This window comes from Chiloscyllium plagiosum, unplaced genomic scaffold (genome assembly GCF_037043375.1).
Source record: "Chiloscyllium plagiosum isolate Xiang-an unplaced genomic scaffold, Cpla_swu_hap1 HiC_scaffold_1, whole genome shotgun sequence".
NCBI classification, from domain to species: domain Eukaryota; kingdom Metazoa; phylum Chordata; class Chondrichthyes; order Orectolobiformes; family Hemiscylliidae; genus Chiloscyllium; species Chiloscyllium plagiosum.
Window position 1 is genome coordinate 77,754,994 of NW_028270139.1, and position 27,372 is coordinate 77,782,365.

Here is a 27,372-nt window from a genome sequence, read left to right on the forward strand (position 1 = left end):
CGTTTACCCCTTCACCTAACACTACAGGCAATTTAGCAGAGCCAATTCACCTAACCTGCACATATTTGGATTGTGAGAGGAAACCGGAGCACCCGGAGGAAACCCACGCAGACACGGGGAGAATGTGCAAACTCCACACAGAGAGTCGCCTGAGGTGGGAATTGAACCCGGGTCTCTGATGCTGTGAGGCAGCAGTGCTAACCACTGTGCCACCGTGCTGCCCATTGATGGGCAGGATGGCCTAATTCTATGCGTGTATGTTATGGATTGTATGGAATGATGGAAAGATCAGCTGAACTGAATATTGCTGCACCTTTACACATTTAGCCTTAGATGTGAAGTTAGTATGTATTTCAAAGGTACAAAGGGCTTTTTGTTACATTGTTTAATGTCAACACTTTCCATTATCTTCCATAATTATTTTCACTTTTATAATCATCAACATTTTTTAATCCATCCTTCCATTTCATTTTCCCTTCTCAGTCCAATGACCCATCCAATCGGCTTAGTTCCTTGAGTTTAGATGAAACAAGAGTTGAAGCAGAAGAGCAGGTAACAAAATTTTACATCACTAAAAAATGGTTGGTCAGTTTATTTACAATTTGCAAGCTGAGAACTGAATGTGTAAATGAACAGTAATGACAAAATTGTCACCATTTTACAACACATATACAGTCTGTAGTCTGATATTCCAGCTAGCACTAGGATTATTTATGTTATAATCTAGTACTGTATATCAATTCTTAATCATAAACAGTAAGTTTATGGAAACACACAGAAACTTAAACACAGCAGCCGACATTTACACTGCTGAATTAGGGTAGCAGAAAACAGAAAATTTCTCAGTTTGGTACACTCATCTTGGGAGAAAGCGTTCAAATGGCAGGCTGAATGAATTTTTGTTCTATATTCATTCACAGGGTTGTGAGTTTCTCTGACTAGGCCAGCAGTTATTGCTCATCCTTAATTGTTCAGTTAAGGAGACAGTAAAAAGTTAACCACAAATCAAAAAGAAGAGTCCACCACATTGGATTCATATGTGGGGCCAGACAAAGTAGTTTCATTTCCTAAAGAACATTGGTGAGCCAGATAGTTTTTTCTGACAATTGCCGGTGGTTTTGTGGTTATCATTAGACTTCTAATTCCATATTTTATTGATTTCAAATTCCACAATCTGCCAAGCCAGGATTTGAAGCTGAGTCCCCAGAACGTTATCTGGGTTTTTGGATTAATAGTGCCACCATACCAGTGCTTAATTTCAGTGTTCACATATGTAGGATGAAGGTGTGCCCACTGTCCCCCAGACAATCTAGGGGGCCACAGTGACTGCCAAGTGCTGAGGTAGACTGTTAAAAAGGCCTTGTTTCTCTGAAAGTTTGCTCCCATTGTTTCTTGATTACTGGCCCTTCTATACCTCTTTAACAATCCCACTCTCGTGCCAAGCCCATATGTGTCAAACATCCCAGTATCCAACATAAGAAGCTATGCTCAGATAGGCATGGGGTTAGATAGCAAGGAAACAGACCCTTCAGTCCAGTTCATCCTTGCCGTTCAGATATCCAATCTGACCTAGTCCCGTTTGCCAGCATTTGGCCCATATCCCTCTAGACCCTTCCTATTCATAATTCTCATCCAGATGCCTTCTAAATGTTGTAATTGTACCAGCCTCCACCACTTCCTCTGCCAGCTTGTTCCACACATGCATCACCCTCTGTGTGAAAAAGTTACCCCTTCAGTCCTTTTTAAATCATTTCCCTTCAAACCAATGCTCTCTTGTTATGGATTCCCCCATCCCAGGAAAAAAGAACTTGGCTATTCACCCTATCTCTTCACCTCATGATTTTATAGATCTCCATAAGGTTAACCCTCAATCTCCAACACTCTTCAGCCTCTCCCTATAGCTCAAACTCTCCAGTCCCAGCAACATCTTTGTAAGTATTTTTTGTACCCTCTCAAGTTTCGCAACACCCTTCCTATAGAAGATCGACTAGAACCGTATGCAGTATTCCAAACGTGGCCTTGCCAATATCCTGTACAGCTGCAGCATGACATCCCAACTCCTGTACTCAGTGCACTGACTAATGAAGGCAAGTGTGCCAAACACTTTCTTCACATCCTGTCCACCTGCTAGTCCACTTTCAAGGAATTGTGCACCTGCACCCCTGGGTCTCTTTGTTTGGCAACACTCACCTGAGCCTGACGAGTAAATGTATAAGACCTACTCTGGTCTGCTTTACAAAAATGCAATACCTCACATTTATCTAAACTAAAATCTGTCTGCCAGTCCTTGAGGAGATGAAGTTCTAAATATCTCTGATAAAGTTCACTATTATTAAGAAAAAACTCCCCCATTCATCAGTGCCCATTTAAACTTTTTAAATCCTCTTAAGTACTTAACCCCATTTTGAAACATCAGATGTGTATTCATAACCACACATTGGAGACATCCAATGTTTTAATAACCTCTTTGAACTTTAAACAAAATAGCAAAACTGTGCACCTGCACACTCACCACCTCCACACTCCCCACCACCAGCAGTAACTCTACTGTGAGATTGTGGAAGGCAGCCAAACACTGACAACACTATTAGCAGGGATATGTCAATAAACAAACAAACATTGAAATCGCTTGGACATATCCTTTTTCAACTCTCAGATGCAGGCAGAAGTTTGTCTTCAGATGTGTTATCCGTTTAATGATGACTTTCTGATACTTCTCTACAATTTATCTGCCCTTTAAAAGCATTGTTGACTTCTCTAAAAGTTTCTAACCCCCTCATGCAGAAACTTTGTGAAAATGTGGTTTCTTTGAACTCAGCACTGATTTCAAATGGCCTTGTTGATTTCAATCTTCTCATATTTGGAGTTCTGTCTTGTTCCCATTCCTTCCCCATAACCAGACACATCCCCTTTCAAACAAAAATAAGATCTTCCAGAAATGAGGGGGTGGGACTTCAGGACCCCCAGCACTCCCCATCATTTTGGAGAGAACTGTCCCAGTGTTTTTGTTTTGTTTGAAATCTCAGAATCCATGGCAGTTTGTTTTCATTTTAGTTTAAACAAGATTCTCTTCTATTTCGTGACTGTATTTTGTAACTCTTCTCATTTTTAAAACTTAAGGTGCTCGTAATGATGACAGCTGTGTTTTTTTTAGGTTTCTACTGTTCGACCCTTATGGCCCAGTAGATCTCTGTCATTAGTGACTTCTGGTGGGACCATTGAATCGATTAACCTGGATGCTGTTCCACAGTCTGTGAGACGCCTGGACAACACAGCAGCGAAACATAAACTCTCTGTCAAGCCAAGAAATCAAAGAATCTCAAAGAAACATGGGAGACTTGCACAGGTACATGTACTGTTAAAATTCATTGTGAGAATTTTTGTTCTTCAGTTTGGAACAGTTTTCAAACACCATGTGAGCCGTGTGATATAATATCAGTGAGATAACAGTTGGGGTTCCAAAGGGAGATTACATACATTTTAGATATGCTCTGAAATATTTTAGGAACTGGACAATTAAATTATTCATTCTTACAGTACTTGTATGTTAATCAGTAGCATAGAACCATAACAGAAATGGCTGGAAAAACTCAGCAAGTCTGGCAGCATTTGTGAAGAGAAATCAGAGTAAACATTTCAGATCCAGTCACCCTTCCTCAGAACTGATGGTCGATAGGAAAATGTGGGTTTTTATGCAGAAGAGAAGTTAGTGAGAGGGGGCAAGGAGTAAGGAGTAAATGATAGGTGGGTATAGAACCCAAGAGAGAGAAACACAGTTAGACAGACAAAGGAGTGGATGACGATCTGGCTAGGAGGGTGAATAGCTGTTAATGGAGACTATTCGTGGCTAACAATGGGTTGGTGTAATAACAGACTATGCGATCACAAGGCCTGGTGTGTGGGAGTGGGGGCTAGGGCATAGGAGAGTTCAAGCCCTAAAGTTATTGAAATCGATATTAAGTCCAGAAGGCTGCAAGGTCCTCAAGCAGAAATAAGGTGTTGTTCTTCCAGCTTACATTGAGCGTCGCTGGAATAGTGCAGAGATATTGGCCAGGGAACAGGCCGCTGGAAGCTCAAAGTCACTCCTGCAGGCAGAACGTCGATGTTCTGTGAAGTGATTACATTTTGTTTCCCCAATGTAGAGGAGACCGCATTGTGAGCAGCGAATGCAGTAGGTTAGATTGTGTGAAGTGCAGCATAGAACCATAAACATTTGTAGCACAGAAAGTAATAATTTGGCCCATCCGTCTCTACTGGCTTTATGAGAGGATTATGCAAAACTGATCCCAAGGTTGCCTTACACCAGGATCCTGTACCCTCCTTTGCTTCAAATACTTAACTCGTTTCCCTTAACACAACTGTTTCTGCCTCATCCATTCCCAGTGGCAAAGTATTACAATCTCCAATAGCCATGCGATTTTCCTTTGGAGCCCCAACTGTTACCTCACTGCATTCTCTCCTATCCTATATCCTTGCCGTCTTACTGCTAACTCAATGAATAATTCATTATTAATAATTCACCAACAAGAGGAAATAATCTTTCCCTCTTTGTCCTATCAATATCTTTATAGTTTACATTGTTTTTCTTATCCTTGCTGCTGTTGCATTTATCCTCAAACATAGACATAGAAGCATTGAAAATGGAAGTAGGAGCAGCCTGTTCCACCATTCAATATGATCATGGCTGGTCATCCAACTCAGTACCATTTTCCTGCTTCCACCCTATATCCTTTGATCATTTTAGCCCTAGGAACTATATGTATTGCCTTCTTGAAAACATTCAACGTTTTGGCCTCAACCATTTTCTGTGGCAGAGAATTCTGAATGAAGAAATTTCTCCTCAACTCAGTCTTAAATAGTCAACCCTGTATCCATAGACTGTGACCTCTGGTTCTGGACTTCCTGGTCCTCGTAAGCATCCTGTCTGTCTGTCCAGTCTTGCTAGAATTTACATGCTCATCTCGCACTCTTCACAAGGCTTGACCACCCCAGTTTCAGGCTTCACCACATCCCCACCGCCTGGGCTGCCTGCTCTCAATGCCTTGTAGCCTGTTCCTGTTCCTGCTGCTGCCTCAGGCTGCCTGTTTCTGCTCTCACACTGCCCACCTCGGGCTGCCTGACCCTGCCAATGCTGCCTTGTTTCGCTTTTTTCGCTGAAAAGAAGGAAAAATGAAGATGAAAGAGAAAAGAAGAAAGAAATCGAGAAAGAAGGATGCAGTGGCTTGGTGCTGGGGAGTGGATGTGCTCAGGAGCCAGAATGCTACCTTCCCCCTCCACTGCCACTGCCACCATCTTATATCTAGCAGAATGACATATGACCAGGGTGAGTACAGTGAGCAGGATGAAATGTGAGTGCAGCGACATGTGTTGAGCCTCTGCTTGTGGGTTGATCTATCACTAAATTATCACTGTTGCTCAATGAAATACTGAACTGTCACATTGGTGCAGACAGCCTCATCTTTTGAGGCTAAGATTAAGATAACTCTTATTTAAATTATTACTGCTGTTATGTACAAACTGTTTTAAAATGTTTGAAGTGAATTTACATATTTGCAACTTTTAGGAAATGCGGAGTGTGACGATCCATGAATTTGACTTTGCGCTGGAAGAGAAGGAGACGATTTTTGTGGCGAAGGACCTAAAATATTACAAAAGGGAAGAGGATAAAGGACAAGGAGAGACAAGCCATCTTAAATTTGGGAAGGAAAGATGCAGAAATGAAATAATGGTGCAAAATAGGCAGGAAGCAGAGCAAAGCCATTCTGAATTGGAGGGCCAAAAGAGACAGGAAGAAGAACAAGAGGAAACTGAAGAACAAATAATACAAGAGGAAGATCGGATACATTATGAAATGGAAAAACCGAAACTAAATGAGGAAGAATTAAGTGGGGAAGAACAGAAATGTGTTGAATTCGAGGAGCAGCAAGCACATGAGAAGGAACAAAAATATTATGAAATGGAGCAGCAAGAAATACACGAGGAGGAGCAAAAATGTGGTGAAATGGAGAAACAAAAGTTGTACACGGAAGATCAGAAAGATCACGAATTGGAAGACCAGAAATTACATGAAGAAGCAATAGGTGAAACAGAAGAGCACACACCATTTGAGGAAGAGCAAAACAATGAAGTGAAAGAGCAAACGTTGGGTGAGGAAGAAGAAAAATGTGAACTGAAGGAGAACAGATTATATCAGGGTGAAAAAAGATGTGATGAAATGGACAAACCAAAAAGTGACACAGAAAAGCAAGATCATGAGTTGATGGAGTTGGAAATGAAGAAAGAGGAACAAAAGTGCTTTGAGGTAGAAGGCCTGAGGAAAGAAGATTTACATTTCCATGCTGCTGAAAACAACCAACCGAATGAAGAGCCAAGAAAACACAATTTGGAAGAACAGAAAGAAATAGAAAGACAGCATGATTTGAAGAAACAACAAAGGGAAGAACAGAGTCAAAAGGATGCTGAGCCGTTAAATCAAGAAAAGCAGCAATTTCTTGAGGCACAGGAAGAGGAGCAACGTAGAGGGGAACTTAGATGGAAAGAGGTAGATCAAAGACAAACATCGTCAACTCCCTTTTCATTCCAAGTTTCTTCAGGAGAAAAGCAAATCATTTTTCAGAAAGTTAATCTGACCCCTGTGACCCATCCAAGAGAAGCTGTTCCTTCTTCAGATGTGAATGAGCTACAGGCCTCTACAAAGTCAAGTAATGGCCTTTCATCTTCAATTTACGTTCCCCATACAGCCATTTTGGTTACAGGAGCACAACTTTGTGGTACAGCTGTTGATCTGAAACAGATCAAAGACACAGCTTGTAAGACGTTGCTTGGTTTTTCAGAGGAGAGAAAAACGATTGATTTACCACCAGTTGAAAAGCCAACTAAATCCAATCAGGGTGCCAGAAGTAGAATTGGCAAATCCAAATTCAATCCAGAACCATCAGTCGAGCAGGCAAGATCAACAGCTTTAACTGAGTGGGCTGCCATTAGGGCGAAAATTCTTAAAAGTTCGGATGAAAGGTTTCAAGAAAGAAGAGTACATGGGAGATTTAGTGATGACTGGACTACCTTCAGATCTTCCAGTATGCATAGCAGCTTGAGAAAAACTTTATCTGCGAATGCAAAATTCTCCATAACACCTGCATGGCAGAAATGGGCAGATGGCAATAAAATCAGCAATTCTGAGAAAATGAGTATCTCCCACAAAGCAGAGAAACAAACTACACCTGAGGAAACTGTATTTGCACATATTTGCGCTTTGGAGTCTTCTGAACCTAGTGGGCTATTGACGTCTGAAAACATTGCACAGGATGCAGCCAAAGACACACAAGATGACTCGCATTCGGATAATCATAATATTAGGACAGGAGATGCTGCTGAAGGTTACAAATTTGCCAAAGATCTTCCATCGTTTCTAGTTCCAAGTCTTCCTGCTGTGCAAAGGAAAGAGCATTCACTCCTGCAAGCTCAACCTCCCGTTACTAACCAAACTGCTACAAATGTGATCACACAAACCGAAGGGGCAATGGATACGTCCCCATTTGGTATAAAATTACGGAGGACCCACTATTCCCTTCGGTTCCACTATGAACAGCAAGGAGAACAAAAACGGAAGAAACGGTATAGTGCTGGAGATAGTATGGAAGGAATTCCAGCATTCCTGGCCTCAAAAGAAAAAGAAGGTGAATCATACACAGTTTCTGGTAAGCAATTCTCTTATAACAAAGATAATAAGGTTGGTAACATTTTGAAAGACAGCTCAAATAGCATTTCAGACATTTCACAGACTGGGATTACGCATCTAAGTAGCATTGATGTGGCAAAACATGTTAAAAATAAACTTGCTGCACGTTCAAATGAGAAAGTTTCATCAAGGCCACAACCATCTCAGAAACCTGCTTTAGCACCCAAGCCTACACGGTTCACTCCACCTCCGTCCCCTCACAGTACCTTAAACAAGAGTGCAGATCACAAAAACACAAAGAATCTACTTGATTCAAATGTGAGAAAAGAAGATGAGAAGAATGACACCTCAGTTCAAACATACAGAGTAAAGAATGAAGAAGTGGAAACAAAGGATAGAAAATCTTTTTTCCCATCCATCAACATTCCATGGAGAGAGAGGGCAGACAAAAAGTCAGACTCCATTAAGAAAGGTAGGCAAAGTGTGAAGTATCTATAGGTATTTTGGTTTCAGTGTGCTTCGCTGTATATTGGTCATGCACTTTTTTGTCAATTCACTGGTGGGATTGGGCATCATTGACTGGTCCAGTTCCTGGCTGCCCTTCAGAAGGTGGTGGTGAGCTGCCTTCTTGAACCACTGCAGTTCATGTGCTGTGGGTAGACTCACAGTGTCCTTTGGGAGGAAATTCTAGGATTTTATCCCAATGATGCTGAAAAAATAGTGATATATTTCCAAGTCAGGTTGTTGAATGGCATGATGGGGAATGTGCAGGTGGTGGTGTTCCCATGTATTTGCTGCATTTGTTGTTCAAAATGGAAGTGGTTGTGGGTTTGGAAGGTGCTGAATTAAGAATCTTGATGAATTTTAGATGAACTTTAATTCTTCAGGAGCACTATGAAGTAAAAAGAAATTAAAGTTTTGCATTTATGTAGCACCTCTTGCATCTGCACAAAGTGCTTCCACCCATTAGAATATTACTGGAATGCAGTCATAATTGTCAGAAACTGCAATATACACACAATTCTTATCAACATATATGTGATAATGACCAAATGGTGTCTTTATAGGTGTTGGTTGTTGGTTGTCTTGAAATAGTGACATAAGTCTTGATATCAAAGGGAGTGAAGTATGGAAGTTTTGCTAAAACTATACAAGACACGAGCCTAACTACAGGCCAGTACTGAAAACAGTTTTGGGCCCCTATTTCAGAAAAGACATATTGGCATTGGAGGCAATCCAGAGAAGGTTCACTTGGCTGATCCCGGAGATGAAGGAGTTATCTTATGAAGAAACACTGAGTAGGTTTGGCCTGTACTCGCTCGAGTTTAAAAAGATGAGAGACTTATTGAAACATATAAGATTCTTTGGGGGCTTGATAGGCGAGGTCCTGAGGGTTTCTTCCACCTTGAGGGAGAGTCTATGTCCAGAAGGCATAACCAAAAGGGGGTTGTCCATTTAGGATAGAGCTGAGGTTAAATTTCTTCTTCAGTGGGTAGTGAATGTGTGGCATTCATTACCTCAAAAGACTGCCCTTCTGTAAATTGAAAGCTGAGATAGACAGATTTTGATTATGGAGAAAAGGCAAGAAAGTGGAATTGAGGATTATCAGATCAGCCACAATTTCATCGAATGGCAGAGTAGAATCAATAGACCGAATGGCTTACTTCTGTTCCAACATCCTATCACCCGACAATCTTTCACATCCATCTAAAACACAAATGGGACCTTGGTTTAACATCACTTCCAACAGATAGCACCACTGATTGTAGAGCATTCCCTCAGTATCACTGGAATATGAGCCGAGATATTGTGTTCAACTTCCTGGATTCAAACACCTAAGTGCTACCAGCGTAACACGACTGATTTTCTCACTGTAATTTATTATTCAGCAATCCCTAACAGACATTCTGCACCAAATTCATGGGAGTAAACTTAAAATGTTTTCTGAAACATTTGGGTGTCACGGTGGCACAGTGGTTAGCACTGCTGCCTCACAGCGCCAGAGACCCAGGTTCAATTCCCACCTCAGGCAACTGTCTGTGTGGAGTTTGCACATTACCCCCATATCTGTATGGGTTTCCTCCGGGTGCTCCAGTTTCCTCCCACAGTCCAAAAATGTGCAGGTTAGGTGATTTGGCCATGCCAAATTGCCCGTAGAGTTAGGTGAAGGGGTAAATGTAGGGGAATGGGTCTGGGTGGGTTGTTCTTCGGAGGGTTGGTGTGGACTTGTTGGGCTGAAGGGCCTGTTTCCACACTGTAAGTAATCTAATCAAAACAAAGACTAAAGAACGAGTATCGATCTTAGAAAAACTATTCATTAATAATATTCATGGTGAGATACAGCCCATGATGCTATCATTCTGACAAATCACTACTGAACAGTTAATTGCGGTAACGCGGCAGATTAACCAAGTTGTTATTGTTGGAGTTCTGTATTGGCCTGTACAGCTTTTCCCAGAGATAATCTGTGTAGATGCTTGGAACCTAGTGTGGTCTTTTTATTCAGGGCTTGTCAAATATACTGTTGATTAATGAAGGGGTGCGGAGAAGAAAAATCGGATATTTAGCCTTCTTACGTATCCAAAAGATCTAAGTATTTTGGGTTAATCATAAAGTTAACAGAAAATAAAATCTATTAAATTAAATGATCTTATTTGAACTGTTCAGATCTTCATGTTCCATCACAGAAAATATATATCAGTCTAAGTGGAGTTCAGTCACATTTCACCCAGATGATCCAAGGATACATATGAAATGATGTATGGAAGTTAAAAATCATACAACACCAGGTTATAGTCCAACAGGTTTATTTGGAAGTACAAGCTTTTGGAGTGCTGCTCCTTTGTTAGGGAGGTGGTGGGGCAGGATCCTTTCCCACTAGCTACCTGACAAAGGGCCAGGGTTCTGAAAGCTTGTACTTCCGAATAAATCTGTTGGACTATAACCTGGTGTTGTCTGATTTTTAACCGTGTTCGCCCCAGTCTGACACTGGCACCTCCACATCATTAGGAAGTTAGTTGGTGAATTGATAAAGATGTGCATAGAGAAACCACTACAATGCTTCAATGTATTTTAAATGATCAACATGCCCCAAAATAATTTCCCTTAGCATGCTTAATATTACAGCAAATGTGGTAGAAAGGAGAAGTTAATTGTTTGGATTATAAAAGCAAGGATACAACGGTGAAACATTGGTGTCAAGGGAAAGGCTCTTATCCTGATAAGAGACTTGTTTCTTAAACATTACATACCACTGATAACAATTGACCTATGAACTAACATCATAACAAACAAATCTTGTAGAACTGAAACATTAGGCATAAACTTAATATTATTATTAGATAGAAATCCAAAAATGGTCTGCATTTTCCAATGTTCGTTTCTGCACCTTGTATGGGAGTTGTTTGTGAAGACCCTGTGAAATCAAGAAGATTCCGATAGAATTGCCCAGGAAATTAAAGATTCAATTGGATGTTCCCCTACACCTCAAGCCTTCTGAAGGTCTGCTGCCAACCCAAAATGCCATCAGACCTGTTCACAGAAACTAAAGGGGTTTGGGCTCAGGGGTTTCCTCTGCCAAAAGAAGGAAATGTTTGAACCTTTTCTTTGGGATTGGGGACTGCAGACTGGAAGGAAGTAGAAATCACTGATAAGGTAAAAGGGGGAAGCAGGATTTGCAAGAAGAGTGGATACAGTAAAGCATGGATGGGAAGGGAGTCATGTGGGAGGAGGATTCATCCACAGTCAGGAGCACCCTGGCTTCTGGGAGAACTTGGCAAGATTATCTCATATGCCAGGGTCTTGAGGGAAAGTGAGCAGTTTGAGAATCATGTTGGTGGGATGCAGAGGGAGATCCTGAGGGGTGCGACGTTTATGGGGCTCATGGGTCTTTGAATATGTGCAGAACCCAGAAGGTTCCAATAGTAGTGAGAGGTTCTACTCACCAGCCACGTAAATTCACCATTTTTAAACATTATAGAAACCAGTTAATTACGATTATGATTATGAAATGAGATGAAGGAGTGGTAATGGACCTTGGTGGATGTGATACCATCTAAAACATCCACTGGCCTATTTAAACACCAAAATAGAAAATTTCAGTCCACATGTAGAGTCAGGGTTTTGAGTCATTTCAGTATGGAAACAGTACTGTTGGCCCAAACAGGTCCATGCCGACCAAAATGTCTGTCCATACTAACCGCATTTCCCTGCACTTGGCTAATATCCTTATAATCCTTTCCTGTCCATGTATTTGTCCAAATGCCTTTTAAATGTTGTTAATTTACCCGCCTCAACCACTTCCACTGGCAGCTCATTCCATATGCGTACCACCCTCTGTTTAAAAACGTTGCCCCTCAGGTTCCCTTTTAATTTTTCTCCTCTAACCTTAAACTGACACCCTCTAGTCCTTAATTCCGAATCCAGGGAAAAAGACTGAGTGCATTCACTATATCCATGCCCCTCACGATGCTATACACTTCTATAAGTCCCCCCTCAGCCTCCTATGCTCTAAGGAGAAAAGTTCTAGCTTGTCCAACCTCTCCCTGTAGACCATTGAGTCCAGGCAACATCCTTGCAGCCTGCTTGCTGCCCATGCACTGTGTTTTCCGTGTAAGTTTCTACCACATGGTACAGGTGAGCAATTGACCACCAATCTCTAAAAGTTACAACACACTGACAGGGGTGTAAAAAGTCAAACTAAGCACTAAGTTTTACATCTAGGTGCATAGATTCGAAAAGTAGGGGAGCTATGCTAACAAACTTTAGACCATGCTTACAGTATGCTGTGCAGTTCTGGCCACTATTATAAAATGTATAAGTGTTATAAAAAGACACTGGGGGGAGGGGGAGGGGTGTGTGTGCAGAGGAGATAAACAAAGATGATATTGGAAGTGCTTGGGTATACAGATCAGGTTGAGCCTCATTTAACATAAGAAAAGAAACCTGGAAAGACATAATGGATGGTTTTAAAATTATGACAGGTTTTGATAAAGTAGATGCAGATGTCTCCATGTGTGCTGAAGAGTGTTGAGTACTAGAGACCAGAATGATGAGAATCACCAAGGAATACAATAGGGATTTCAGATAGAATTTCTTTACCCAGTAATGGGTATACAGAGATTTCATAGGCAGTTGTTAAAGTAGGAGGAAGCTGGATAAGCACTTGGAAGAGAAAGGAATAGATGATTATAGTAGATTGAGACATGGAAAGATATGAAGATACTGAAATGGAGGATAAAGGCTGCGACGGATTGGTTAGACTGAATGTCCTACTTCTGTGCTTTATATCCTCTGTAACCCTTTGCATCACATCATGCAAAAACTTGCTTTCTTTCCTCTGAGCTAATTCATTCAGATGATTATGTTGGATAAATGAGTGAAACCAATCAAAAGCACAGGAAATATAACTTTATTAATATTTGTTGTAGAATTTTCTTGACAATCTTTTTCTATAATTATTAAAGATCTTATTTTACAGCCAGCATTCCAAAAGCCAATAATTTGGCTGCATTTTTAACACTTTCAGGAAATTGCAAATATTACTTGTATAACTGAGTATTTGTAATTTCCAGAATTCCCTCTCATAGCTTATTAGAATAATGGAATTATGCATGTGCAAATTGTATCCATAATTGAGACATCTTCTGTTTGTTCAAATTGATTTGAAAAGTGAAATTTTCAAACATTACTGTCAGCTAACCTTTTGCACTTAATGCCATTTTTTAATGTATCAGATGCAAAATATGGCAAGATATGGAATCGTCAATGTGAAATATTTCAGTTGGTTCTCAATTGCATCACACATTCTATTTTTCTGAAGTTTGGTTCTACAACAGATAAACAAAATTATCATATTAAGTACACAAATTTGTAAACTGAAAAAGGAAATTGAGTTATAGAGATGTACTGCATGTAAACAGACCCTTCAATCCAACTTGTTCATGCTGATCAGATATCCGAAATAAATCTATTCTCATTTGCCAGCACTTGGATCATATCCCTCTAAATTCTTCATATTCATATACCCATCCTGATGCCTTTTAAATGTCGTTGTTATTATCTAGAGACATAGAAACATAGAACATTACAGTGCAGTACAGTCCCTTCGGCCCTCGATGACCTCTGAAACCAATGTGAAGCCCATCGAACCTACACTATTCCATTATCATTCATATGATTATCCAATGACCATTTAAATGCCAATAAAGTTGGCGAGTCTACGACTGTTGCAGGCAGGGCGTTCCGCGTCCTTACTACTCTCTGAGTAAAGAAACTACCTCTAACATCTGTCCTATATCTATCACCAATCAATTTAAAGCTAAGTCCCCTCGTGCTAGCCATCACCATCTGAGGAAAAATGCTCTCACTGTCCACCCTATCTAATCCTCTGATCATCTTGTATGTCCCTATTAAGTCACCTCTCAACCTTCTTCTCTCTAATGAAAACAGCCTCAAGTCTCTCAGCCTTTTCTCATTAGACCTTCCCTCCATACCAGGAAACATCCTGGTAAATCTCCACTGCACCCTTTCCAGTGCTTCCACATCCTTTCTATAATGCGACGGCCATAAATGTATGCAATACTCCAAGTGTGGCAGCACCAGAGTTTTGTACAGCTGCAACATGACCTCATGGCTCCAAAACTCAATCCCTCTACCAATAAAAGCTAACACACCGTATATCTTCTTAACAGTGCTATCAACCTGGGTGGCAACGTTCAGGGATCTACGTATATGGACACTGAGATCTCTCTGCTCAACCACACTGCCAAGAATCTTACCATTAGCCCAGTACTCAGTATCTCTGTTACTCCTTCCAAAATGGAAGGAGTATAATCATCTATTCCTCACACGTTTCTGGATTAAATTCCATTTGCTACCTCTCAGCCCAGCTCTGCAGCTTATCTATGTCCCTCTGTAACCTGCAACATCCTTTGGCACTGTCCACAACTCCACCAATCTTAGTGTCAACTGCAAAATGACTAACTCATCCTTCTATTACCTCATCACCAGCCTCCACCACTTTCTCTGGCAGTGCATTCCATACATGGACCACCCACGGCATGAAAAGGTTGCCGCTTAAATCCCTTTTAAAATTTTCCCCTGTCACCTTAAACCTATGCCCTCTACCTTTGGCTCCCCCACCCCAGGGAAAGACTTTGTCTATTTACCCCAGCCATGCCCCTCATGATTTTATAAACCTCTATAAAGTCACCTCTCAGCCTCTGACACTCCAGGGAAAACAGTCCTACCGCATTCAGCCTCTCCCCATAACTCAAACCTTCCAACCTGGCAACATCCTTGTAAATCTTTTCTGAACCCTTTCAAGTTTCACAACATCCTTCTGACAGCAGGGAGACCAGAATTGTATGCAGTATTCCAATTGTGGCCTAACCAATGTCTTGTACAGCCATAACATGACCTCCCAACTCCTACACTCAGTAAAGATAAGCATGCCAAACATCATCTTCACTTTCCTAACAGTCATTTCTTCTATAACATGATAGTTGTGTTCTGGTGCGACCTTGGTCTATGTAAACATTTCACCATAAGAATAGCACTTAAAGTGTTGGCAATGTAATCATGTTTTAAAAGTTTGTGCTTCACAAACTGCAACCCTTATTTATCATTCCGGTTACAGCCAATTCGCATTGACGAAATGTGTGTCATAGCAGAACAACCTGTACTTGTGACTTCACATTCAAGAAGCTATGAACCCACACTCCAAGCTCTCTTTGTTCAGAAACACTCTTCACGACCTTACCATTAAGTATATACGTCCTGCCCTGATTTGTCTTTAAAAAGTGCAGCACGTCACATTTATCTAAATTACTCCTCAGCCCATTGGCCCAGCTGATCAAGATCCTGTTCTACTCTGAGGTAACCCTTTTTGCTGTCCACTATACTTCCAAATTTTGGTGTCATCTATAAATTTACTAACCATACCTCCTGTGTTCAGTTCCAAATTATTGATATAAACAATGAAAAGCAGTGATCTCAGCACTGATCCATGTGGCACACCACTGGTCACATGCTTTCAGTCTGAAAAGGATTCCTCCACTACCCTCTGTCTTCTACCTTCAAGCCATTTCTGTGTTCAAATGGCTAGTTTTCCCTGTATTCCATGTGATGTAACCTTGCTAACCAGCCTACTATGTGGAACCTTGTTGAGTGCCTTACTCAAGTCCTTACAGACCATGTCTACTGCTCTGCCTTCATCAATCCTCTTTGTTACTTCTTCAAAAAATTCAATCAAGTTAGTGAGATATGATTTTCCACACACAAAGCCATGTTGATTATTCCTACTCAGTCCTTGGCTTTCCAAATACATGTAAATCCTGTCCTTCAGGATTCCCTCCAACAACTTGCCTACTGCGGGTGTCAGGCTCACCAGTATAGTTCCTTGGCTTTTCCTTACCACCTTTCTTAAATAGTGGCACCACGTTAGCCAACTTCCAGTCTTCCGGCACGTCGCCTGTGACTATTGATGATACAAATATCTCAGCAAGGGGCCCAGCTATCACTTCCCTAGCTTCCCACAGAGTTCGAGGATACACCTGATCAGGTCCCAGGGATTTATCCCCCTTTATGCATTTTAAGATATCTAGCATTGCCTCCTCTGTAATATGGAATTTTTTTGAGATGTCGCTTTTTATTTCTCCACATTCTCTATCTTCCATATCCTTCCACAGTAAACACTGATGCAAAATACTTGTTTAGTATCTGCCCCATCTCCTGTGGTTCCACAGATAGATGGCCTTGCTGATCTTTAAGGGTGTTTTATTTTTGTTATTGGTGTTCACATGGAATAAGAATTCTTCTTCTGGGTATATAAAAATCTCCAGCCTGCTGCTAACTCCTCTGAGCCACATCATCCTTCTGCATATCCATCCTCCACTTTCCAGATATGCTGTTCCGGGAGCTGTTGATTTGCTATCCTCCTTTTGGAAAAAAAGCAAGCTCTGGTGCTGACCTATTTGAACAATGCTGCCTCTGGTTGGGTGGTGCCTGTATGTGGTTCAAAAGGAAATTGAATTCCACTCTCCCCCTCTCATCATTATGCTATCATAAGCACCTCTGGTGTAGTTGCTAGTGTCAAATCAGAAGATGTACTGTTTTATAAAATCCCGAGAGTTTTACACCATGTAAAGCAAAAGTGTTCCCTCCTGAGACTTTAAATACTGATTGCTGCTCTGTGAACACTGGGTCCAAGTGGATGTTAATTGACAACTTGCTTCTGGCAACTTAGATGTGTTCATACTGATGTCAATAAACATGAATATTAATCTAAGGATATTAATGCACACTTTATTTGCCCAGCAGGCAATTACAATGATTTCAGTTATTTTGAATCTTTGCATACAGACAAAAAGCACTCATTTCAGAGAGATCATGGGATTAATTCTGGGCCCAGTTGATGGTTCTAAAGCACTGAATCTTTCCTACTGTCAGATGTATCCCATTAATTGAATCACTTGTTTGAATTACAGTCTTATGATCACCCTGGGTATCCGTTTTTCCATAATCCTTCAATTTATCTTGTACTGGAAAAGGTTAACATAGAAAATGCCATTATTAACAGTACATATAAATCTGAACTAAATATATGCCCAGTATCAAAAAATAAGGCCCTGGAGGGATTGTAATTACATACTATCCTGAGCCATGATGCTCACATGTCATGAACGAATAAGAGAAAAGTCCACCCACTATTGTATTAAACATTTGAAAACAAAATCAAAACAATACACTGAAATGATCACTTATTCAAATTTGGGCATACAAAATGTGGGTTGATAATCCATATTTTGTTTGCGAAGTATGTTCTTCTGTAAATTACTTTTCTATTAGGGCACAATCAGCTATTAAAAGAAATTAAACATGTATGGTAAGAGCATAGGTGAATGAGAAACAGGCCATTCAGCCCCTCAGTCTTGCCCTACTGCTCAATAAGATCATGGCTGATCTGCCCGGGCCTCAGCTCCTCTTTTATGCCTCCTCATAGTCTTCAACTCTCCAATATTTCAAAAATCTTTCTATCTTTTTAAGTGTCTAAGCCCCCTCTACACCAGCACACTAACTCTTTCTGTTTCATCACACGAACACCCAGAGCCCTCAAATTTTTGTAGTCTCACTCCATTTAAATAATAGTCTGCCTTTTGATACTTCCTACCAAAGTGCATGACCTCATAGTTTCCTAAGTTAAATTCCATCTTCAAGTTTTTGCCATTAACTCAACCAATCAATATTGCTGGGCTGATTCCTATATTCTCATCACAACATGCACTCCTCCCTATTTTTGAATCATCAGCAAATGTGGATGTGTTACACATCATCCCTGCTTCAGTGAGATATAGATAGTAAATAATTGAGAATTGATCGTTTTGGATTTCACTTTCCAACATGAAAAAAGACCCATTAATCCTAACTCTCTGTCTTATGTCTGCTAACTTATCTTCGATCCATGCTAATATATTACCCCAAATATTGTGAGCTCCTATCTTGTGCAATAACTTTTTTATATAGTATAATATTGAATGCCTTCTGGAAATCTAAATACACTGTTTGGGCAAAACAGTGGCTCAGTTAGCACTGCTGACTCAACAGCGCCAGGGACCCAGGTTTGATTCCAGCCTCAGGCGACTGTCTGAGTGGAGTTTGCACATTCTCCCCGTGTCTCCGAGTGCTCTGGTTTCCTCCCACACTCCAAAGAAGTGCAGGTCAGGTGAATTGATCATGCTAAATTGCTCATAGTGTCCAGGGATATGGAGATTAGGTGCATTAGTCAAGGGTAAATGTAGAGTAATAGGGTAGGGGAATGGGTCTGGCTGGATTACTCTTTGGAGGGTTGGTGTGGACTTGGTTAGGCCAAATGGCCTGTTCCCACACTGGAGGGATTCTATGATTCTATATCTATTTGTGCCCTTTTATCCATTCTGCTTGTTATATCATCAAAGAACTCTAGGTAATTTGTCAAACATGATTTCCCCTTCACAAAATCATGTTGATTCTTTAATAGCATGAAGCTTTTCTAAATGTCCTGCTATTGCTTCCTAGCATTTGTACTTTAACATTTCCCTAACAATAGATGTTAGGCTAACTGGACTATTCGTTTCCTGCTTTCTGTCGACTTCCTTTCTTGAACAGGAGTGTCATATTGGCAGTTTTCCAATTCACTGACTTCCTCTCAAAATTCAGTGAGTTCTGGAACATTTTGACTGATGCCTTCACTATGTCTACAGCCACTTCCTTTCAAAGCCTTAGATGCAAGCCATCAGATGACTTGTCTGCATTTATTCCCATTACTTTGTCAAATAGTTTGTCCCTTGAACCATCATAGATTGACTTGAAACTTATTTAACTCTATTGTAAAAACACTTTGAATGTTTAAAACCATAAAAACATTAGGAATTCAGCTCCTAGTTAGCAGGTGTGGATAGCATGATAAATTCCGACATAGAATACTTGCAGCTACCACTGTTAACATAGGGTAATGTTCATCTTAAATTAACATTTTTATAATACTCAGTTGACCAGTTGGAGAGTTATTATTTAAAAAACAGTGCCAATCAAACCCATTTTGTGTAGTGCATCAGGTCAATAGTGGTACTGCCTCTGAATCTCTCAATACAGATGCTATCAGTAGCTTTGGGTGGAGATGAGATACTTTCCTCAGGTAGGTAGAGAAGTGTGTGTGTGTGGGGGGGGGGGACAGGGAAATTGAAAAGCCTGACGACACTGCTGAACTGTGTCATTTATTGTCCACTTTATAACGATACCAGCAGAATTTTGTCAGTAGACTGCAGAATTACCCTTTAAGTTCATATTCTCAGGAGGGAGGAGTAAACTTACCCATGGAACTGTTATAATTGTTGTAACAGGCAATCATTGCTATTCAGCTAGCAAATGCATTACTTTTCTGACATCAAGTTGAAGGGAATCCTGAGGGACAGGATGTACATGTATTTGGAAAGGCAAGGACTGATTAGGGATAGTCAGCATGGCTTTGTGCATGGGAAATCATGCCTCACGAACTTGATTGAGTTTTTTGAAGAAGTAGCGAAGAGGATTGATAAGGGCAGAGTGGTGGATGTGATCTATATGGACTTCAGTAAGGCGTTTGACAAGTTTCCCCATGGGAGACTGGTTAGCAAGGTTAGATCTCATGGAATACAGGGAGAACTAGTCATTTGGATACAGAACTGGCTCAAAGGTAGAAGACAGAGGGTGGTGGTGGAGGGTTGCTTTTCAGACTGGAGGCCTGTGACCAGTGGAGTGCAACAAGGAACAGAGCTGGATCCACTACTTTTGGTCATTTATATAAATGATTTGGATGTGAACGTAGGAGGTATAGTTAGTAAGTTTGCAGATGACACCAAAATTGGAGGTGTAGTGGACAGTGAAGAAGGTTACCTGAGATTACAACAGGATCTTGATCAAATGGGCTAGTGGGCTGACGAATGGCAGATGGAGTTTAATTTAGATAAATGTGAGGCGCTGCATTTTGGAAAATCAAATCAGAGCAGGACAAGTACACTTAATGGTGAGGTCCTGGGGAGTGTTGCTGAACAAAGAGACCTTGTACTGCAGGTTCATAGCTCCTTGAAAGTGGAGTCACAGGTAAATAGGATAGTGAAGAAGGCTTTAGGTATTCGATCCTTTATTGGTCAGGGTATTGAGTATAGGAGTTGGGAGGTCATGTTGCAGCCGAACAGGATGTTGATGTTGGAATATTGCGTGCAATTCTGGTCTCCTTCCTATCAAAAGAATGTCGTGAAACTTAAAAGGGTTCAGAAGATATTTACAAGGATGTTGCTAGGGTTGGAGGATTTGAGCTACAGGGTGAGGCTGAATAGACTAGGGCTGTTTTCCCTGGAGGGTTGCAGGCTGAGGATTGACCTTATAGAGGTTTATAAGATCATGAGGGGCATGGATAGGGTAAATAGACAAAGTCTTTTCCCTGGGGTGGGGGAGTCCAGAACTAGAGGGCATAAGTTTAGGGGGAGAGGGAAAAGATATAAAAGGGATCCAAGGGGCAACTTTTTCACACAGAGGGTGGTGCGTGTATGAAATGAGCTGCCAGAAGAGGCTGGTACAATTGCAACATTCAAAAGGCATCTGGATGGGTACATGAATAGGAAGGATTTGGAGGGATAAGGGCCAAGTGCTGGCAAACGGGACATCTGATCGGTGTGGATAAGTTGGACCAAAAGGTCGGTTTCCGAGCTGTACATCACTATGACTCCATGTAAAATCTTGGGCTGAATATTCCCAATTTCTGGGAGTTTCTTGGAGACTTTCCTTCGGTGAGTCCTGGCAACAATTTTAATGCCGTTCTCCTCATTAAGTATGTACCCCACCTCTACAGCACCACTCTGACCCTTCTTGTACTGGACAACGTTGGATGTGCTGGTTGATCTCACAGCATTCATGGTGCAAGTACTTTTTAAAACTCTAGCTGCACACCCTTTTAAACCCTGCCAGCCTGGTCTGAAATGGTCACCCGGATCAGACAGTTGCTGTTAAGGAGTATGCCCTCAGACATTGGGGAATGTCAGCCAATAGGGATGCCTGGAGAAGAAGCTGGTGAGTTGCAGGTTATCTATTAGATTTTAAAGTTGGGAATTGGCTGGTTTCTCACCAGTACTTGGGAAAATAGTAAACTGCATGTAACTGAGACAGGTAATAAGGAGATGTTAATGAATGCAAATAATATGACTCAGTAGTAAGATCCTCATCGAGCCAATAAAACCTTATGTGGAAAGTCGAATTTATTTTCCTCAACATCAAGAATCCATTATTTTCACTCTGGCTGTATTTCCCAATTTTTCTGTGATTTCCTATGTCATTTAGAGACTGGAAAGATTTAACCCATCTCATTGTTCATCTCTATTCTTTGCTAAAATCGCTGGCATGTCAACATTTTAATCCTTCATGTTTTTGTTACTTGGAATTACATAGGGTAATTTCTGGATTTAGTCTCTGAACATGGAGTTTTCAAAATTTACTATTTAATAACAAAATTATTTTCATTGCTATCATCTCAGCCCCAAACATTAAATAGGTAAAAACAATGACTGCAGATGCTGGAAACCAGAGTCTAGATTAGAGTGGTGCTGGAAACGCACAGCAGTTCAGGCAGTATCCGAGGATCAGTAAAATCGACGTTTCGAGCAAAAGCCCTTCATCAGGAATACAGGCAGAGAGCCTGAAGGGTGGAGAGATAAGTGAGAGGAGGGTGGGGGTGGGGAGAAAGTAGCATAGAGTACAATAGGTGAGTGGGGGAGGGGATGAAGGTGATAGGTTAGAGGGGAGGGTGGAGTGGATAGGTGGAAAAGAAGACAGGCAGGTAGGACAAGTCACAGAGACAGTGTTGAACTGGAAGTTTGGAACTGGGGTGAGGTGGGGGAAGGGGAAATGAGGAAACTGTTGAAGTCCACATTGATGTCCTGGGGTTGAAGTGTTCCGAGGCAGAAGATTAGGCGTTCTTCCTCCAGGCGTCTGGTTGTGAGGGAGCAGCGGTGAAGGAGGCCCAGGACCTCCATGTTCTCAGCAGAGTGGGAGGGGGAGCTAAAATGTTGGGCCACAGGGCGGTGTGGTTGATTGGTGCGGGTGTCCCAGAAATGTTCCCTAAAGTGCTCTGCTAGGAGGTGCCCAGTCTCCCCAATGTAGAGGAGACCGCATCGGGAGCAACGGATACAATAAATGATATTGGTGGATGTGCAGGTAAAACTTTGATGGATGTGGAAGGCTCCTTTAGGGCCTTGGATAGAGGTGAGGGAGGAGGTGTGGGTGCAGGTTTCGCAATTCAATGTGTTTATTTATTTTGTTACAGCTCGAGGTAAAGTGTCTATTCATTCACAATTTCTACTTGGTTTTCACTTGTGAAGTGCAATGAACAGTTTGCTGTTCATTTAAACAGAACATGGGAACAGGAACAGACCAATCAATCTGTTTGAGCCTGTTCCAACATTTGATGAGAAAATGGCTGATTTGCGGCCTAATGCTATATATCTGCCTTTGGCCTATATCCCTCAATACCTTTGTTGAACAAAAATGTATCCATCTCAGATATAAATGATCTGGCATCAACGGCCATTTGTGAAAGAGAGTTCCAAACCTAGACCAACTTTTGTGTGTGGAAGTGCTTCCCAATATTTCCCTTGAACAGTCTGGTCCTAATTCTCAGACTGAGTCCCTAATTCTAGAATCTCCAATAGTGGAATAGTTTATCTTTATCTAACTTTTCTTATCCTGTTAATATCTCAAAAACTTCAATCAGATCACCCCTTAACCTTCTAAATTCTAGATAATCTGACTATGTATGCATTTGTTTTGGTTCACCTTTTGGAGGAAATTATGTAGCGTTCTAATTTATTTCCAGAGAAACCTGTTCTTCAGAGCAGACATTCTCTGGACAGCTCAAGGCTTGTGGACAGGGTGGAATCTTCCCAGCCTCTGTGGATCACCCTGGCGATGCAGAAGCAGAAAGGATTCCGTGAGCAGCAGGCCAGCCGAGAAGAGAGAAGACAAGCCAGAGAAGCAAAGCTAGCAGAGAAACAGACTAAAGAAAATGTATGTAGCCACTATTATTTCACTCTTTAATATGTAGTCCATTTAATTCAGCTTAATATCTAATATGAAATCTGTAGGGGGTTTGGTACAATTTCATGATAAAGCTGATAAGCTTGTTACTTTTAGTAGAAATCAGCAGTTTGATGGTGGCAATATTTGCTTCCTTTAATACAACTATTATTTCCACAGTATAATTATTGGGTTTCTACTGCCAAAATCACTGGGGCCACAATGTTTGTGTTGTTTTGCCAATTTACCTTCGAAAGTTTGGCAGCATTGAGTGAATTTAAAGAAGTTAGTTTGCAAATGTGCAAATATGTTAAAGTTTTGTGACAATCTCATCTAACATAGATACTTTGCAGCTATATTTTACGAATTTTCAGTTTAAGTGTACTTCACTTGCATGTTGTAGGATATTTATAGCGCAAGAAAAGAAGCTGATAATCATCAGCATTACTTGCACATGTATACTGTCGGCAGAGTTGAATGAAAAGTCATAAAACATAACACTTTGTTTCAAATCTGGAAAATCTGTGACCATCTAAACCTGTTACAGACTCCTTAAGACCTGTCCTCTACTGGAACTGACACTCTACACACCTTAACCGCCTGCAACTATCTATCTCACCACCTACCCCTGTACAAATGCTCTCCCAACATTAGCCACTCATAGTTTACTCATAATCATAGCACTTGCAATTAGCAACTACATTGTGGATGAGCCAAATGCAGGTAAATAGGACTAGTCTATTTTGAGAAACTTGGTTGGTGTGGGCAGGTTGAATCGAAGGGTCTGTTTCTATGCTGGTTGACTCTATGTTTCTATTACAGCTGCTGTATAAATGCAAGTCTTTCCTTTTACTTTTTTCCTCAGACTCTATACCAAGCAATATATTGCCTCGCTTAGCATCTTCCTGTATGTAATCTCTCCTACCCCTATTTGCATCACCCTCTCAGCCATCTATCTGGACAGATCTGGCTCACCTATTTGTAGTTCTGAAATCTACAGATCTTCAGACCACAAGTTGTCAAGTGGGATTCAGTTGGCTTGCTCTTTTTAGGCTGCCATGGATTTTCAGTGGGAAGACATTGACCTGAAGTGGTCTTTAATATCCTTTCACCCTTTGTGTTTCTACTAATGCCAGCTGCTCCTTAGCATGAACTGGCTGGAGGTGAGACTGCCAATTCAGTTTGGGAGGAAGTCCCACCTTGGAGAACTGCTGGCAAGCGAGGGCTTTATTGAAATGACAAGGTCCTAATGCTCTCTGACAAAATTCAGCCATCAGTTCCAGTCATCTTAAATTAATATTCACTGCCCCTCCTTGAATGGACGTTACTTCCTCTTTACCTACTCTGCCTACACCTTCATGATTTTAAATGATTCTCTCAAATCTCTTTCAACCTTCTTTTCTCTGAAGGCAAACAATATCAGCTTCTGTAGTTATCTATGTAATGGAAGTCCTGCTCTCTCTAAACTATGCTGATATTTCTGCATCTGCTCTATAGCCTCCAGTTTAGTATTAGATTCCCGACAGTGTGGAAACAGGGCCTTTTGGCCCAACCAGTCCACACTGACCCTCCGAAGAATAACCCACCCAGACCCATTTCCCTCTGACTAAAGCACCTAACACTACAGGAAATTTAGCATGGTCAATTCACCTAACCTGCACATCTTTGGACTGTGGGAGGAAACCGGAGCAAACCCACGCAGACACGAGGAGAATGTGCAAACTCCGAACAGACAGTCCCCTGAGGAATCGAACCTGGAACCCTGTTGCTGTGAGGCAGCAGTGCTAACCATTAAGCCACCATGCCATCCAAGTCTTTTCTGAAGCTTCAATGCCCAAAGTTTAGACAATACTCCAGTCTGATACAATAGTCCTGTGGAACCCCTGTACACATTGGGTCAATAGGGTGCAAGTTAGGTACGTATCCATGAGAAATAAATGTGGGGTATCCCAGATGACTAAGGATATTAATGAGAAAATACAGAAGAATTGGGAGACATATGATGCCTATTGGAATAAAACTGCAATAGAAATCAGGAAGAGTATCGCAAATTCAGGAAAGAGGCTAGAAAAAGGAAAGCTAAGAGGAACCATGAGGAAAGGTTGGCAGGCTGTGCTAAAACAAGTAGTAACATGTTCTTTGAATTTATAGCTAAACATTTAAATTCTTCAAATTTCATTTTAACAGTGAAATGTCAGTGAAGGATAGAATGGGGCCCATAAGGAACAAGCAGGGTCGGCTGTTCACTGAAGTAAAGGATATGGCAGAGTTACTAAATGAATATTGTGCTTCCGTTTTTATCAAATTAGAAAATGGTGACAATGGCCCAGTTAAAAATGTGGCTAATGAGCAACTGAGCACAATTTGTGATAACTAAAGAAGCGATGCTAAAAAGGCTGACAGCATTCCAGGTAGACAACTCACCGGGTCTGGATGGGTCCTAGATTGCTGAAAGTGTAAGAAAACAAAGTAAGAGAACAAACATTGACAGAAATTTTCCATGCCTCTCTGAACAAAGGATTTGTCCCAGGGAACTGGAGGATTGCAAATGTTTAATAAAGGGGCAAAGGAGAAGCTCGGACAGTACAAACCTGTCAGCTTGAGATTAATAGTGGGAAAGCTGGTGGAGGTCATAATATGGGATAAAATAAATATACACTTAGAGAAAAATAAGTCAATGCTAAACAATGTAGCTTTGTGAAGGGCAGGTTGTGGCTGGCTAATTTAATTGAATCCTTTGATGAGGTGACAGAGACAGTGAATGTTGTATATTTGGACTTTCAGAAGACATTTGATACAATGCCACATGGCAGGTTGGTCAGCAAATTAGCAATGTCTGGGATTGATGGGTCCTTGGCAGCATGGATTAGAAGTTGGCCTCAAGATAGGAAACGGGTAGGTACAGATGGGTATTTCTAAGATTGGAGATGAGTTGAAAGTGGTGTTGCCAGGTATCAGTGTCGGACCCTTCTTTATCTGATTTATATAAGTGACTTGGAGATGAGTGTTGAGGGCAAATCACTAAATTTGCAGATGGTACTAAGCTGGGAGAATAGTAAATTGTGAGGATAATGTCGAACGACTTCAGAGAAACATTGACTGTATGGGCAGATACCTGGTAGATGAATTACTGTGCAGAGAAATGTGCGGCAATGCATTGTGGTAGAAGAAATTAGGAGAGACAAAACAGGATCAATGGTACAACTTAGAGGGGGTTAAGGAGCAGAGGGATCTTGGGGTTCAAATGCATAATTCTCTGAAGGTGGCCAAGCAAGCTGAAATACTTAATGAAGCTTATGGGATCCTTGGGTTTAAGTGGATAGAGTATAAAACTGAAGAAGTGATGTTATACCATTATAAACCATTGGTCAGAGCACATTTGGTTTATTGTGTTCAGTTCTGGGCACCTTGTTATGGAAAGATATTAAATCCCTGAACATAATGCGAAGGAGATTCCCCAAATGATACCAGGAATGACGAATATCAGATACAGAGAAAGATTAGAGAAATTGGGCTTATTCTCCTTGGAGCAGGGAAGATTCAGAGGTGAGCGTATTGAGGTGTTTAAAACTATGACCAATTTTGACATGGTAAAGAAGGATATTCTTTTCCCACTAGTTGTTATGTCAGTAACTTGGGGTCACGATTTCAAGATTGTCAGCAAGACAGCCAGGAGTGAAATGTGGAGAAACTTCTTTACTCAGAGAGTTGTTAGGATCTGGAAGGTGTCACCTGAGTGATAGAGTCAGATTCCATACAATATTTCAAAATATGGATGGATATTTGAAATTGATGATATTTTAATTTAAACTTTTTTTTCTTAATCAACCTGCTCAGAGATGTTATTACACACCCCTGGAGCAGGTGGGACTTGAACCTGGGTCTCCAGGGCCAGGGGTGCCTTGGACTTTGAAGATGTCTTCTACAAGTCAAGAACACAATCATTCATTCATTTCTACTCTCTATTTCCTGTTACTCAGTCAATTTCATATTCAGATTGTCATTCTTTTTATTCTATGGACTTCAACTTTGCTGACAAGGTAAAAACAATGACTGCAGATGCTGGAAACCAGATTCTGGATTAGTGGTGCTGGAAGAGACAGCAGTTCAGA

The 27,372-nt window shown here is 41.0% G+C and overlaps 1 protein-coding gene across 8 annotated transcripts in view; it reads left to right on the plus strand.

Moving 5' to 3' along the window:
- cracd (capping protein inhibiting regulator of actin dynamics) overlaps positions 1-27,372 on the plus strand; it is a 226,219-nt gene that overhangs the window by 186,649 nt on the left and 12,198 nt on the right. For 6 of the 8 annotated variants that reach the window (XM_087988292.1, XM_043690470.2, XM_043690514.2 and 3 more), the window contains 4 exons: positions 484-552; positions 3,155-3,346; positions 5,564-8,150; positions 23,061-23,251. In XM_087988292.1, the coding sequence (XP_087844418.1) occupies positions 484-552; positions 3,155-3,346; positions 5,564-8,150; positions 23,061-23,251 (3,039 nt within the window). The remainder of the gene's footprint in view (positions 1-483; positions 553-3,154; positions 3,347-5,563; positions 8,151-23,060; positions 23,252-27,372) is intronic. The other 2 variants (XM_087988310.1, XM_087988295.1) reach the window with 2 other exon arrangements.